At 39.9% G+C, this 16,579-nt stretch overlaps 2 protein-coding genes across 3 annotated transcripts; one reads left to right on the plus strand and one right to left on the minus strand.

Moving 5' to 3' along the window:
- The first annotated feature begins 225 nt into the window (after positions 1 to 225).
- On the plus strand, positions 226 to 7,046 carry LOC5513641 (chondroitin sulfate N-acetylgalactosaminyltransferase 1). The gene is made up of 3 exons (XM_001633826.3): positions 226 to 2,854; positions 4,495 to 4,651; positions 6,140 to 7,046. Exons 1-3 carry the CDS (start codon positions 1,543 to 1,545, stop codon positions 6,330 to 6,332), a joined length of 1,662 nt encoding a protein of 553 aa, XP_001633876.2. The 5' UTR covers positions 226 to 1,542; the 3' UTR covers positions 6,333 to 7,046.
- A 600-nt stretch (positions 7,047 to 7,646) lies between these two features.
- LOC5513666 (tropomodulin-3) lies at positions 7,647 to 13,396 on the minus strand. 2 transcript variants are annotated; one of them, XM_032383179.2, is made up of 10 exons: positions 13,025 to 13,396; positions 11,424 to 11,697; positions 11,242 to 11,349; positions 10,209 to 10,447; positions 9,718 to 9,801; positions 9,539 to 9,598; positions 8,839 to 8,983; positions 8,503 to 8,597; positions 8,350 to 8,427; positions 7,647 to 8,160 (listed from the first exon to the last, which is right to left on the minus strand). In XM_032383179.2, the coding sequence occupies exons 1-9, from the start codon at positions 13,148 to 13,150 to the stop codon at positions 8,383 to 8,385; spliced, it is 1,176 nt and encodes a 391-aa protein (XP_032239070.2). In that variant the 5' UTR covers positions 13,151 to 13,396; the 3' UTR covers positions 7,647 to 8,160; positions 8,350 to 8,382. The 2 variants fall into 2 exon arrangements, with proteins under 2 accessions (XP_032239070.2, XP_032239069.2); XM_032383178.2 differs by having other exon boundaries at positions 7,647 to 8,427.
- Positions 13,397 to 16,579: the final 3,183 nt, after the last annotated feature.

Here is a 16,579-nt window from a genome sequence, read left to right on the forward strand (position 1 = left end):
AGTCATATACACGTGCACGAAAATTATATAGAAAAAGGGTCCCAAGAGACCCACGGCGCCCAGATTGACCTCAATATTTTTCTCGATACGTCATAGCGAGCTGTGCGTGGCGTAACCGTATACGACAGGGCTAGCAACCTGGTTATTGCCTCCCTATTAATGCGCGGGTTCCTCGGGCGTCTATGTATTGTACAGTTTGCTAGAAAGCGGTGCTGAGGCCGAAATCCTAGCCTAGCCGTAAAGCTTTAGCTGCCATACGGTGATTCAGCGCAACGTCTGGATGTATGATGGCCCGTGCCCAGGATTTTTCTTGGGGGGATGCGAAATCCGAAAAAGTGGACACCCCAGCCCCCCCCCCTCCCCCCCTGGGTACGGGTCTGGTATGGTCTACATTTTCTTTCTTATCAAAATATGGCCAAGTTCAATCCTCGACCCCGGATCGATGACTTTTTTTCTTTTCTTTTTTTTTTCGCCCTCTCGTTTTATTCTTCATGGATTATATATTATGTATTTATATGAAATAGCATCGGAATTTTCGCTGAAAACTAAGCAATCTCTATATAAGTATAACTATTACTGTTTATTTGCACGTAGTCTGGCCCAACCCTTCTGTACACATTCTCTACGTCAACAGTAAAACCTGCCTTTTCAGGAGTTTTAAAGTGGTTATGCCAGCGGCTGCGCATCTAGCTTGCGCATGGAGAGCACTTATACTCAGATAGATTTTAGCGTCTAATACTTAAAGATTTTAGCGTCTACCACGCTAATGATCGAAACTTGAAGATTCTTTCATGGGATATATCAATTGTCCAAGAGAAAAGCAAACCACTACGATTCGTGGCCGACAGAAAACTTTCGGAATCTTGAATGTCGCTGGCTCTCTGTTAGAACATTGATATAATAAATAAAATACCAATGATAACGGATTTGCCCTGGGCAGACAGGGATCATTGCGTTTCTTGCCCTCTAGACAAAGACCACGGTTGTTTGATTGTAAGCCTTCTACAGATGAAGACTTCCAGATTCACAGCAAAGGAAACACTAGCATTGTGCCAAGCATACATGATCGTCCCCTTTAACTATCGCGCGCGTATCCGACTCCACAAGAGAAACATAATCGGTAAATGGATGACGTGCAGGGAGAAAACCTCTATGTTGTGAATGACTCAGCTTGCCTCAAATGTAACGCACCGTCACGTTCTGATTAACAAGGACTTTTAGTGGCCGCCGGTTGGTTTCTTTTCCATTTATTATCATCACAGGTACCCGAACCGTACGATTCAAGCAGGTCCAATGCATTCTTCCAAATCCACGTTTGAAAAACATCTTCAATTGACCGTACTGAAATATTCATGGTATTGATTTCTGATCATTAGAATATCCGTTCTATTATTCGCCATAGGGGGAAGTTGTCGACGCTTACTTAAAAAAAATGGAGAACCAAGGATTTGAGAATGGTTGAGCCAAGAAAAAAACACGGAGGTCACTCGATCATAAATAACCTAAAAATATCCCAACGTTGTTTACGTGTAATATATCGCCATGAAGTTTCGAAGGATAGCGCTTTATCTGCTTGGATGTATTTGTCTTGGTCTAATTTACCAAGTCTTCATCTACGGTAGCGATGTGGTTCGGACACAAAAACGATCAACGAGGAACAACGAATTATCACGAGAGGTACCAACGAGAATAGAGACGCGAAGAGATAAACATAGCAGCGATAAGGGAGTGCGTAATTTGAAAAATAATAACAACAATGGATCTAGACTTCGAGAGGGTTATTTAAGAAATGAGATTAGAGCACTGCGCTTGAGACTGCATGCGAAGGAAAGGACGATTAGAGCACTGAGGGCGAATTTAGCACAACGCGAATTACATGTTACAAAATTAGAAAATGAAATATCGCAATTGAAGTCGCAAAATGACGAGTTATTAGCGGAAAGTCAAAATTATAACAAAACCAAGAGCGAGAAAATGTATACTGACGATTATAAAGAGGGCAGTCTAATGAATAATGATAAAAATGATATAATAATCCCCGAAATTGTGCCCTACTCGAGTTTTGGGAAAACCCACGTTTTCGAATCCGAGACATTGCCGAAACCTAAAGAGTACATGTTACGGAGTCAACGCCGAAAGACTGTAAAATCCGGCTTCAAGCATATAGTGGAAATGGAGAATCTTGCACTGGAAATGATAAATGAAAATGGCTCTCGGCGGTTGTCGATGGACAATATTATTGAGGGTGTATATCGTTTTGATATTAACCACGGGGTGGAATACGAGATTTATTTTAATGATTCAAAAAGCAAAGGTAGCGTTCTTTCAGCGCGAGTCTTTCGCAAGCTTTCTAAACCGCAAATAGTACTTCCTTCATTGAAATACAAACAACCAAATGAACTGATCAATTTAATTGTTCCTCTGTCGGGGAGAATTGAGCGGTTCCAGCAATTCATTGATTTATTCATTGATGTGTGCATCAAACGCGATAAGCATGTCTACCTAACAGTCGTACTGTACGGGGAAAAAGACTTTAAGATCATCAGAAGAATACTAAAGGACCTTGAAGACAGCTATAATTTCCGCAAGTACCAGCTTATTATGAGGAATAAGCAGTTCTCTCGCGGACGCGCGCTGCACGACGGGGTAATATATTGGAAAGGCAAAAACCCGAATGTACTCATGTTTTTCTGCGATGTTGATGTTACATTTGACGAACACTTCTTGCGACGCTGTAGATCCTACACCGAGCCGAGTAAACAGGTTTATTACCCGATGGTATTTAGTTTATACAACCCTAGGAACGTCTACGAAGATGGAATGATTCCCAGTCCGCAAGAGCAGCTAAATATAGGTAAGTGAAACCACGGAATTAGCACACCCATTATAACAAACAAATTACACGACATTTGCCTCACGGCGGCTACTCACGTCATGTCTAGCATCTGTTTGATCGCTAAGTAGGATATTCCATTACATAGATTATTATTATTATAACCACTTAAGGTGAGGATTAAATGTATTATTAAATATATTAGTTCGCCACAACAGCGAACTTTGACCTTCAGAATTTTCGTATCACTGAAGTATTTTTCTCTTATGATAAGTAAGAAGCTTTTAGGGGGTTTGCTACCATTATCATTTATTCTTTTATGTTTTATCTGAAACATAAGCTAACAAGCAGGGTTGCTCTATTGTTACACTTTTATCCGCTAAAACGATTCGTTAATTCGCAACAAAAACACAAATATTTGAAAACAAAGATAAAGTGCGTTCGCCTCAGCAATACGATTACCAAGAGTACCTGACACAAAAAAGGCGATACTGGAAAGAATATGGGATCAGGACTTGTGTCTTGTTTATGTATAAAGATATATATACTTGTGTACAGGCGTGTAGAAGTTGATTACATACATTTATCTACAACCAATTTGGGAGTTACCCTTTTTTTCCTTTGATCATCCACAGCATAAGCTAGTCCCCGTTCCATCGCCGATGCATATAAAAATAAATCATAAACATGGATGAATTAGGGTGTTTGATGATAAAATCATCTTGCCCTGACTGCTGCATGATGGTACAATGACCTCGTGACCGTTTTGTGAGTGTGACCTTATCATGCCGTGACTATAAAAGTGGACATTTTTACTATGTCGTGATAATGTTTACTGTATCGTTATCGAGCCGTGACTGATCTGTGATCGTGCCGTGACTGTTCCGTGACCGTTCCGTAACTGTTACGTGACCGTGCCGTGACTGTAACATGACCGTGCCGTGACTGTTACGTGATCGTGTATTTACTTCATGTAAGCTACTGGCATGAACTTTTTGATATGTTATTCTTTTATAAGGCCACCCATAATCTAGTGCATCTTAGCCCATCTGTTGTTCCCGTCATGCGCACAAGCAAACGTGCGACGCGAGCGTCTATCGCTAGTTTCTTCTATTTTCGCAACCAAGAGAAGCCAAACTGCAACCTATCAGAAACCATTTTTTATTAGATCAACTAGAATCTAGACTCACTAGCTTATAGCAACGACCTGTCTAACATTACTCTCGCTTCTTCCAAATCTGAACTATATAACTACTATTTTCATGCGCTTAGAACCAATTACAATCCGGACGATCCTCGCTCTTTTAAAACAATAATCAATAAGCCTTAAATGTAACCAAACAAGACCGCTTTATGTCCCAATATTGTACTGCATGTATCTTTCTTTGCGTGTGTATATATTATTGTACCTGGGCCCGCAGTAATTGGCCTAATGACTGTAACGTGATCGTGTTGTGAGTGTAACGTGATCGTGCTGTGACTGTAACGTGATCGTGCTATGGCTAACGCAATTTGTGCCGTGACTAAAACAAGACCTGTTGCGACTATAACGTGACCATACCATTACTGTAACGTATCCCGAAAGCTGCCTGGAAGGCCGTTGCAGTGCTTATCCTCCTGTTTGGGCCTAATTTTTTTTTATTTCCCTTTTCTCATCACAGGCAATCAGTACGGCTACTGGCGTATCTATGGTTACGGCATGACGTGTCAGTATCGGTCTGACTATCTGCGCGTGGGCGGGTTTGACCTCAGCATCCGAGGGTGGGGCTCTGAGGACCACAAGCTGCACCGCATGTACGTCGCTAAGCCGGAAATAAGGTGAGAACCACGTTCGCAAATATACCCACAGGATACCCAGACATCAGGTGACACCCAGGTACACAAACCAACACACAGGGAACCCGGACATCAGATGAGACCCACGTACCCAAACATACCCACAGGGAACCCGGACATCAGGTGAGACCCACATACACACACATACCCACAGGCCACAGGGAACCCGGAAATAAGGTGAGACCCATGTACCCAAACATACCCGCAGGGAACCCGAACATCAGGTGAGACTCACATACCCAAACATACCCACAGGGAACCCGGACATCAGGGGAGACTCACATACACAAACATACCCACAAGAAACCTGGACATCAGGTGAGACTCATACCCAAACATACCCACAGGGAACCCGGACATCAGGTGAGACCCACGTACACAAACATACCCACAGGGAACCCGGAGATCAGGTGAGACTCACATACACAAACATACCCACAAGAAACCCGGACATCAGGTGAGACTCATACCCAAACATACCCACAGGGAACCCGGAAATAAGGTAAGACCCATGTACCAAAACATACCCACAGGGAACCCGGACGTCAGGTGAGACCCACGTACACAAACATACCCACAGAAAACCCGGACATCAGGTGAGACCCACGTACACAAACATACCCACAGGAAACCCGGACATCAGGTAAAACCCACGTACACAAACATACCCACAGGAAACCCGGACATCATCTGAGACCCACGTACACAAACATACCAACAGGGAACCTGGACATCAGGTGAGACTCACGTACACAAACATATCAACAGGGAACCCGGACATCAGATGAGACTCACGTACACAAACATATCCACAGGGAACCCGGACATCAGGTGAGACCCATGTACAAAAACATACCCACAGGGAACCCGGAGATCATGTAAGGACCACGTACACAAACATACCCACAGGGAACCCGGACATCAGGTAAGACACATACACAAACATACCCACAGGGAACCCGGACATTGGACTCACGTACCCAAAAATTCCCACAGGGAACCCGAAAATCATGTGAGACCCACTTACACAAACATACCTACAGGAACCACGCAAACATAACCAAAGGATCCTGAGGTGAAAGGAATAGCCGCTTCCCAGCCGCTGTTTGCTCTAAATCCTGTCCCACCTTACCCAAACCCGTTTCCAGTAGCAAGCAGGAGGCGAGCTTCGATTCAGAACAATTATAATGATGTAGCTACACTTATGTGAAGAGATCAGTTTTTGGCCATACTCTATTTCTGACTAAGTCACTTTTAGGTTATCTACTCATTTTACAAACAAATCTTCAGACAGACGCTGAGCTAGTCGAGCTCGGGAGCTATGGAGACTTCAACTATCCGCGCCACAGGGCTCCTGGGCACTTGACTTTGACTCCAAAAACCTCCAAGGATAGCCAAGACTGACGATGATGGTCTCTTGGGATAGCCTTTTCGCAGGCCGAATCCCTCTAATTTGTCTACCATTTCTAGGATTATTCGCGCGCCCGACCGCAGTCTCTTTCATCACTATCACGAGAAGCACTGTGACCCGAGCCTGAAATGGGAGCAATATCGGTCCTGCTTGGGCTCAAAGGCGAAGACGGAGGGAACCTTACAGCAGATAGCACTACAGTTGTTCAAGCTCAGGGACAAGTATAACGACGACACGGGTTCGGATAGATAAGTGTACTTATAAGGGTGACGGGTGTGGTGGCCCCCAGGATTTTTTTGTTATATCCTCTCTTCATATGTTGCAAAAAGGAGGCCTTCGGAGTCCGCATAGGGGAATCAAGTTGTAGTACGCTGAACAATATACTAAGAATGTTTAAATTAAAAGTCGACAACAACGCATATTTAGTTTCTTAAAACAATTTTTCGGGTTACAAATGAGTTACAGTGGCATGTTATAAAATACTATTAGTCGCTTTCTCCCAGATGCGTTGTCTTTATTTATTTCGTGCTTGAGATTTAGAATGTAACTAGGCACTGAGGATACGAATTCCACATCATTTCCTAGAAGATATGAATACGCCTTCCAACAATTGCAAAGATTCATCCATCTTTTCATTTTCAGTCATAGTTAGAATTTAGTAGAATATATTTAGTAATATAGAACAGTATTTGTCAGATAGATAACATAAACTATATTTATATTACTACAAATGATATTTAAAAAAAGAAATTTTATATGACACAAAATGTGAATAAAGAGTCTTCATTACTTGAATGTTGTTTTGAGCACCGTAAAACAATTCCAGTCTAGTTCAACAGGGCCGTAGCTATATCACGGAGGGTCGTACCCTCAGTAGAGTCGAGTGTACAAGGAATGATTGAAGGTACACGGGCTTGGGTGGACCTTTAGATCAAGCGTCATTTGCCATGTCGGGTGAGACCCACAGAAAAAAAAGTTGAAATCTTTTCTGAGGATAGGCTCGATTTCCAGCTCGTTTCTGTGAGCCGATGAGGCCTAGCGACGGCTGGATATAAAGCCCTTTCCGAGAGACCGTTAACTGATGCCAGCTTAGCAATCTCATTTTTCATGAGCAGATGTCTTGAGAAAATAATCAGGCTACAGAACTACGCATACTCATGGAATACTCCTTTATTCATAGAGTGGTACTTAAGGGCACACCAAACTGATGCACACCTCTGTCGCCAAAACCAACTGAAAGCTAAATATGGACGATTGAATCTAAAAACTAAAAACATGTTTAAAAATATAGAATTGTAGACCGCCTGCCCCAAGTCTTGGTGGGCCGGGTCCACTGGCTTCAAGTCTCAGCCCTACAGACCCAACCCTTAGAGCCAATCCTTTTCCCGAAGTTTCGTTCTATAGATATCGAGGTGAAGTCCTATTGAGAACTTTTTTTGGACAGATATTATGAAATTGCTCCAAAATTTCTTCCCACTACTAAGAGACAATAGAAACGAATCAAGATAAAATAGGCACTCCTTTCACCTAAGCAACAACAACAGCACTAAATGACAAGATTTTTAGTTTTTTTTTTCCTTTGTATTTATTTGCACATGAACCACTAGTAAAGCACAGTAAACTTCACTACAGGGGCAGTAAACAGAACATATACAGTAAACAGAACATAAATGCTCTATGCTCATTTTCTAGCAAAGCGATGCTCTAGGTTGACAAACGTAAAAATTAAAAGTTAATAGAATAGATAGGTTAACAAAATTAGTATTATCTTAACAAAAAAATTATCTGCTAAAAATATATAATATTAAATGTTATAAATGTAAATGTCTCAGGTAAAACTGAAGCTTCTGAGGAAGTATTATATAAACAATACCTGGACATATAACATCTTACGTCTTAAGTCCACATCTACCCTTCATTTTCATGTGATAAGCAAAATCTTCTTATGTAGAATTCTTATGGGAAAGGCAGTTTATGCTTTGGGCTTTGAGGTGCTTTCAAAGAAAGGTTATACACAGGCTGAAGAAGAGCAATTTTGATTGTTTGTCCTTATACTCCTGCCAAATATGGAGGCATTACCCTACAATGTACAAAGAATGTCATTGGTGGTTTCATTAAGAAAACAATAAAGGGATTTACACTGCAAAAGTGATTGAATGGCAACCACGTACTTCTTGGCTTCACATTGAGATTCTTTTCATTAATTTTCATCAAGGGAGTCGGCTCGTTTTATGGACAAATAAAATGCGCATCTTCTTAATTTTATTACCTAATTAACAATCTTGTTCCCTTTGCTATTTGTTTATTTATCAGCATCCTCTTCTTCTTCTTCCTCCTCCTCTTCCTCCTGCTCCGAAACAAGAGAATGTTATATAAATGCATATTCAAAATCCTTGGAAAGCTAAAAAAAATTATATCAAACCTCTTCCTCTTCGTCCTCTTCTTCTTCGTCCTCTTCCTCTTCAACTTCTTCGTCCTCAGCCTCTGCTTCTTTCCCTTCATTTCTTTCCAATCGAACTAGAAGAACAATATACTTTAATGATTGGCGCTATAGCCAAGGAGCTGAACCAAGAGAGTCACGGCTGCAGCCACTGTGTTATACAGCATGTGTCTGAAGTAGGGCCGATCTAGCTTTTCTCTGAGGGGGGGGGGGGGGGGTTGGATCAGTGACAAACGGAGGGGGGGGATTATTCTTTGTTATATATGGCTTTCCTAAAACCTCCCTAGATCCACTACTGTGATAAAAACAACCACATACTTGAGTCATTATTCCGGACCATGATTTCCGCAGCGCGAATCCTGGGGTACTGTGTGTCAAAGCTTAAGCTGAATTTCTGCAAAGTCTTGTTTTCCTCCATGGCTTTGACAATCAGCTGTTCCATCTTAGCTCCGATTATTGAAACCTGATTGAGATAAACAAAAGAAATCATAAGGTTTTTTTCTGACCTTCAAAAAAATATTCCTTAACAAGACTGGGTGACCAAATCTCACATATTGATTTTTGAGAATGTCAATCAACCACTCCTTTGCTATGGTTTATAATCGAAAATACAATGGTTTATTCGCATGGAAACTTCAAAATAACAATCTACAATTGAAGTCATTGAAAGATACTTGATTGAAAATATCTTGGTTACTCGCTTGAATTAGCCGATGGAAATGGATGCTTTGTGTGACTCGACATTGAGGGGGAGCATAAAATGGGGGGTGTGATTGGTGTTCCTTAAACTATTGTATTATATATTACATTGTATGTCATCTTTCATGCCTTACTCATGTCCGTATTTAAACCCAAGCATGATCAGAAAAATCACCACTAAAAAGGGTTTCATACAGTAGAAACTAGCATTATCTGCAGACTTTTTTTTTCTATTTTGCAAGCTTTTATGTACATTTATGTACATCAATCAGACCCATTTCATCAACTATTAAAGTGGAAAAGATAATAGCCATTTCACCTGGTTGTCCAAGCGAAGTTCTTTTAATGTTGTGTTATCAGCAATAGCTTTAACAACCTCCTGCAAATTTAAGTACAATTAAAGAATTAAGGAATTAAATGAAGCATCTCATAGATCAAAAGATGGTGAAATGACAGCCATATGCAAAACTTTTCTAGCAGAAAGGTATAGATGCTTACCAAAAGGACTTCTCCTGACAAGAAGTTTGATTCCATGTTGAGTGATCGCAGGGTTTTATTTTTCTTAAGGGCATCAGCAAACAGCTAAAATGAAGAATAGAATAATCATGACAAATGCTTTCCACTCCGGTTTTCTGGCTTTCAAATTGTTTTGCCATGCAGGATTTTTTTTTTAATTACCCAAACTCCTTCTGAAGTAAAAAGGTTGGCCCCTCACTTTTTAAGCTTTAATTTATGTAAATGGTCACATCTCCAGCTCAAACATGTATTAAGGAGGCTCTGTCAAACAAACCTTTGAATTTGTTTCTATTCGATAATCAAAGGCAAATTATGCTCCATCATTTATCAAGGTAAGACATTTTTTTATGTCTGAAGCATTCTATTGAAACATTCCCTAAATTGTCCTTGACTTTTTTTTGTCTGGAAACATGGCATACACCCTGTTTAGTCTTGTGTTTGAACCAAGAAGGCACAATAAAACAGCTGCTCACCCGTCCAATTCGGTCTGTCATCTGCGTATTGGCCATCTCTAAGTGCTTCAGGGTGGTGGACTTCTTCATCTCAGCGGCCACCTCTTCTAATATCTCTGGGGTGACGTCTTTGTGGTTGTTGAGGTTAAGCCGGGTAAGGCTGCTATCTCCATTCTTCAGCTTCTTCATTGCTTTTTCCAGGTCTAGTTCATTGATGGCAGTAAGATCTGTTTTCTTCAGTTTGGTTCCCTTTACAATACCTAGAAAAAAAAATTATAACATAAAATTAATCAATTACCTTTGATTAACCTTCTTGCAGCAACAATGTTGTATTACAAGGGTGCCACTACCCCCTTGAAATCATGTGGAAAATTAACCATATCTGTTATATGCTTTAACTCATTTGGATAAAAAAAGATGTTGTTGTTGATGTTTGTCTGCACTACCACTACCATCAATACAAAATTAAAAAAAGTCTATGAGCAAAGGATTGCATGTGGTATGATGCACTGAATTAGTTCACCGGTTGTCTAGTGGGGATCATGTCGATCAGGTAGTATTTTTTCATAACCTAATTAATTGGATTTGGATAAATTCAAAGTCGGAAATGCTTAGATACATCACACCACAAAACATGTTTAGTCAAACGCATAAGGTACCTAAAGGCAAAGCAGTTGTTGTGTAGCTAGAACAAGCTAGATTAGGTTAGCTAGATAACCCCAAAAATTGTTTATTTTTGTTGTGCAGTGAAACCCGTCACCAAGGCTTTTTCTTTCAAAAGGGAAATTATTTTGATTTATGAAGGTCTTGAAGCTGTATGTTTAAAGGACAATTTATATATTATGCTCTCTCACCCTTACTAGAAATGGTTTTAGACTGACAGACACCTTAAAAGTAGGTTCATGTAACCAACCGCTTATACATCCTCCAATGTCTGGTGCCAATTTAAGATTTCTATTCAGACACAAGAAGGCTATCACACCCCCCCTGCAATGTATGTGACATGTTATTGTGTATGTGAAGGGTGGATCATAATGATGTGTGAAGAGCTCACCTGGGGTGTATTTTTTCAAGCCGCTACCCTTAAGAAATCTATCAGAAGCCTCCCTCTCAGCCTGGTGACTCTGTTCAGATGTCAACATCGAGTGTATTCCCAAAACACCTGAAAAGAACAATGCCAAGATCCATAAGCGTACATTTAACAAGTTTGGTGACACTATAAATTTCCCACTCTACCTGCTAACTCCAGGAGCTGTTCCTCCGTTGCATTTTCAAGGACGTCACTTAAGTCATCTGGAAGCATGGGAACGGGGTCATCCCTCTTTGGTCTTTCTTTCTTGACAAACACTTTGCCTCGAGTTTCCTTCTTGAATGGGACAGCTTCCTCACGCTCTTTGTCATTTTTGGCTTGTTCCTCTAAATGCTTTAAAAGCTTCTCACGGTCAAATGGAGTTGTCTGGACTTTATCAGTTTGGTCCTCTTGCCTCATATAAGCTGGAAGGTATTGATTCTGAAAGAAATAATTAAATGCTGGTTAGTTCTTTTAAGGTTTTGCATAATCAGAGTTCACAACGGACCTCAAGAAATGTTGAAAAATGTTTTTTTGATTTGCAAAAAATAATTGTTTAGGTAATTATTAAGATACCAAAACCAAATAAAGTGAATTTGCCTTACAGGTAAGATTTTATTAGGTGGGAAAGTGTCAGAAATTAGAGAGTTTACATGGGACCTGGTGACCTTCAGGTGCACCCAACTAATTAACTAAAATACAGTTAACACAAGCATCTGCCTGATTTCAGTAACATTTTGCATAAACACATGAATATTACCTCACTTTAAAAGAGTATCATATGTTTAGGTTGTGCATTCCCCAGTATAACATGTCGTTTAGAGTAGTTCTTATTGTGGTGTTGCACTAGTCCAATTCCCACTCTTTGACTATTTTTGTAGGGTACTATATCATTATAAGGTATACTTAAAAAAGTCATGAATGATTCAATTCAGGTTTGTGGTTCCATCTAGCCGGTATGTGTGCAACTAAGTGGATGTTGCCACAGGAATAACAGTAAAGTCTACAAGGTTAATATCCCAACCCCTGAAGACCTTTGCATTGATAATAATCGTATTATACAGGCATATGCGCAGTTAATACTCATGCCAAAAGATATCATATATCAATCCTTCATATGCCAGAATGCAAACGCAGATATAAAGCATCAATGTTATCAAAATAACAATGAATGGTTTTAAATATTGTCTGGTAGAAAGCCTAAAAAACATACTTGCAGTATAATATATGGGTAAAATCTATTGTTTACAAAATAGGCTTTGTCGAATATTTATTTTGGAGTAAATTAAGTTCAGGGGCAATAAACTATGTTTTGCATATGAGCACAAACAAAACACATGCATGTCTGGAGTTACGATATAACCACGCTGGGTCAAAAAGAGTCTTCAACAAACACTACAGCATTTAATATAAAATTTTAAATTGTATTACATTCCCTGGCGCAAAAGATTTAAGAATCAAATCGGAGAAGGCTGACATTTTGATCAATTACTCCGGCAAAGGTAAGTAATGCTACAAAATCAAAATGTTGTTGGGTTATATGCAAAAAAAAAAAAAAATAGCAAATTCATCAAAATGCTTAATTTTCAAATCAGAAAGTTGACTGAGCATTTTCTTCTCCCGATAGACAACGTCCTTTGGCAGAATTTACAAGACGACACCATCCATAATACTTATATTTAGTTCGAATCGTGGATATCACGATAAAAGGCATGCATTTGTTTTGTCATACACGCACGATTATTATAGGACTGGTTTCTTTACCCACCTCTGGATCTATGGCCAAGTTCAACTGTTTGAGTTCCTCCTCGGTTAGACCCTCGACAATCTCATCTTCATTTATATCCTCGAACTCTCCCAAGTTGACTTTTTCCTTCTGCTTTACCCAAGCCATGTTCGTAGCGACTGCACCAAAGAATGAACGTTCTGCCTAAAATCTGTGTGGTCTCCGACGGTCTACACACCAAAATGACTCTTCAGAGCCGTCTCCTGGCGGTATAGCAGAACGTGTGAGTCCGTGGAAGTATTTCTGGCTGAAATGCGTTGCAAATCTCGAAGAAAATGGAGGGGATTTCGAGTTGCACTCAACAACCTCTACAGACAGCTACTCCCAAAAGCAAGCCCGACCCAGGCCCCGCGCGGCTTTACGCCCCAAAGCGCACACAATTAGCTTTTTCTGGAAGAAAATCATGAATTTGATTATGCTATTCCTTCATCATTGTATGCTCAAATAATTTGAAGCTCATTACATTTTGTGTACGAGTTAAAAGTTTGAAATACTTTTATGTATTTTTAAAATGCATTTCTGCAAAAAAAATCTCTGGCCAAGAATAGATGTGCACAATACTGGATTAAATTTAGAAATAATTCTGTCCGTTTATTATAGTCATCTTCATACCCATCGTTTTATTCATTTTTATTTGTTTACAATCCTGTCGTTATCACCGTCACAGCTATCACAATCATTGTCATCATCACATCGTGAACATATTATCATCAATGCACCAGATCACTATTAGGTTTTTCAACGTTTTTGTATTAATTAAGCCTCCTTTTATAACAAACCAAAAGTCTAAAAAAAATCGGAGCACGCAAACACCCCGAAAAACCGCATCGAACTTCCACATACAGGGCTTGTTGTATGGAAAACCACAGGGATCCCAAATTATGAAAATCACGAAAAATTACATACTTTGAAAAAATTAAAATTATGCCACTATAAATGATAAAAATATATATTTCTACATGATCTGGATTAAAATCAACGTTATCTGGTATAGCTTATCTATTTTTGGCAAAGTCCACAGGTTTCTACTAGTTATCGGGTATTAAAAAGACAATCAAACACATCATGTAATTATTATCATTAATATGATTTTGTCTGATTTTAATGGCGTCGATCTCAAGTTTATTGTTATCTTTCTGCAACCCTGCTTTCAATTAGAAATATTAAGTGTGACAGGACAGATCTTTCTTTTTGCAAGACTCTACACTGAAAAACACCTACATGGGTGCCTATAGGCCCGTCTTCACGAGCATGTGTTATGTTATGTGGCAAATGTGTATGTGGCAATTTTTATTTGCTCGTGTAGATGATCAAATTTGGCAAATTTTTATGTGGCAAATGCGTTTGTCGAAAAGCCAACCATTTGCTTTTGTTTGGCAAATAAAAATTGTTAAATATCGAAATTTGTCCGTTTGGACGAGACGCCACATAAAGTGTGGCAAATATTTTGAATTTAGTAGACCCCAGCCTCCACCATTTGCGCGCGCATCCAACATGGCGGCCACCACGAAAGGATGGACAGATAAACTTGTTTTCTTCTTATTGTTAGAGGAATTGCGAGTCAGAAAAAGTTTGTGGAATAGCCGCAGTGATGGCTATAAAAACAAGATTAGTCGCTAGTCCCTTTGCTTCTCTTCGACTTTTCCAAGCCTTCACACAACATTTTCTCGTTTTTTTTTTTCTTCTATCATCATAAAAGCGGCTATTGCTGCAGCATCTCTTCTCATTCGTCGTGTTCGTGTCATGGGCGCCATCTTTCTTTGTACCCTAGTCTTTATTTTGTATGCATCTCCGCTGTACAAAATAATTACTGACGCAAATTGACAACAAATATTTGTCCATCATCTACACGAGCAAATAAAAATTGCCACATAAAATTTGCTCGTGTAGACGGGCCTTAAGTCGACAGCGCATTTAATGTTGATAACGCTAAAGTGACCGAGAAGAGATCTTGTAATAAGCAGATAGCACAACCTCGCAATTTTTCCTCCAGCATTGTAAGACTCTATGATGAAAGTGAGTAAAGTGGTGCAGAGGCCTGTTTTGGCCGAGGTCATTTGGTCCACATTGGTTCTCTTCTTCACTGAATACCCTGGCCCAAGGAAGTCAACACATTATTTTACGAAGGTTAAACTCCTGCTGTAACTGTATCGTGATGTTTTGATCGGTAACGCCGATGGCTTTCCGACAGAAGTCATAACAGGAAAAAAAAGGTTAGGTAAAATCGGAGCCTCCGTTACGTTCTATTTTTAAACATGGCGGTCCCTATGAAGAAAGAGGGTTTTATTGGCAAAAAAGAAAAACAAGCAGAATTTTATTCAAATGTTGAGTAAGGTGTTGTGGGCACAATTGACACGGAAGATTATGACGCATCGAAGATACGATTGCTTATGTGGAAAGCTGCGTTAAAATCGTCCACACGATTATCGTCACCGTTCCTGTTGGTGACGATAATTCCATATGAAAGCCCATGACATCTACCTGAGCCAAAATCCAAATCTAAATGAAGGTGTGGGGAACAGGGGAATGACAGCCATAAATGAGCTGCTAGGGAAAAGTTTTAATGTTATTTATATTTCTCATTTTATTTTCTGCTTTTTATCCATGCGCTTCTTGGTTGTGATACCACCTTCCATGAATAGGGTAAGAAAGGGGGCATCGTTCAATAAGCTTGTCTCCTCACCCTGAGGCTGCGAACAGGCAGCTGTTAACAGGGCACAGCTAAGAGACCCACAAAATCCCCAACTCCAGCAGCAGCCATGTTCCACAGTTCCAAGTTCCAGTATTCTATCAAGTCAACCAATGGAAAGGCGATAGAAAGGCGGTCTGAAGTCTGAGCCTAGATGTTGGTCAACGACAGGGTGAACCCTTAACAGATCTTGAGATACCCCCAGGACTGCAGCACGTTTAGAGCTCCTGCCGCATGGACAATCTAGCGTGTTCGCCCTACGGCCAATACAAAGGGTCATCGTGTAATAATTCCCTCTTAATCGAAGTCACGGATTCCATGGATTTAATCTGCACCCACGAGTAAGAACCTAGAGTTTAATTAAGAACCTGTAACGGGGTCTTTCACGAAAAAAAAACGATACCATGGGAATGATTATATTATAAGTAATCTGTCCATATACTTTCTTGTTTTATACTGAATCAATGACATTATTATTAAAAGCCACTACACTATTTGTATGAGAACCTGTTATTATCACGTATAATTATTTAAGATAACGAAATGTCGGTCTGCGATGGCAAAGTGGTGGTGACAAGGAAAAAAATCCGTGTGGATTTCACCCAAGATAACTGAACTACTTCAAATAACGTGAATTTTCTAATCGTGTAGAAATATATATCTCTAGTAATCTATAGTGGTATAAATTCCTTTTTTTTTAAGTATGTATTTTTTTCCGTGATTTCCATGATTTGGGAACCCTGATGCTATCTATGCTGCGACCATAGTATCATGCTCAAGATTATTCTGGCATAATAGATTGGGCCACTACCATGATCATCACTATTGTCATAAGTACAACACCGCCA

Source organism: Nematostella vectensis, chromosome 3, assembly GCF_932526225.1.
Source record: "Nematostella vectensis chromosome 3, jaNemVect1.1, whole genome shotgun sequence".
NCBI classification, from domain to species: domain Eukaryota; kingdom Metazoa; phylum Cnidaria; class Anthozoa; order Actiniaria; family Edwardsiidae; genus Nematostella; species Nematostella vectensis.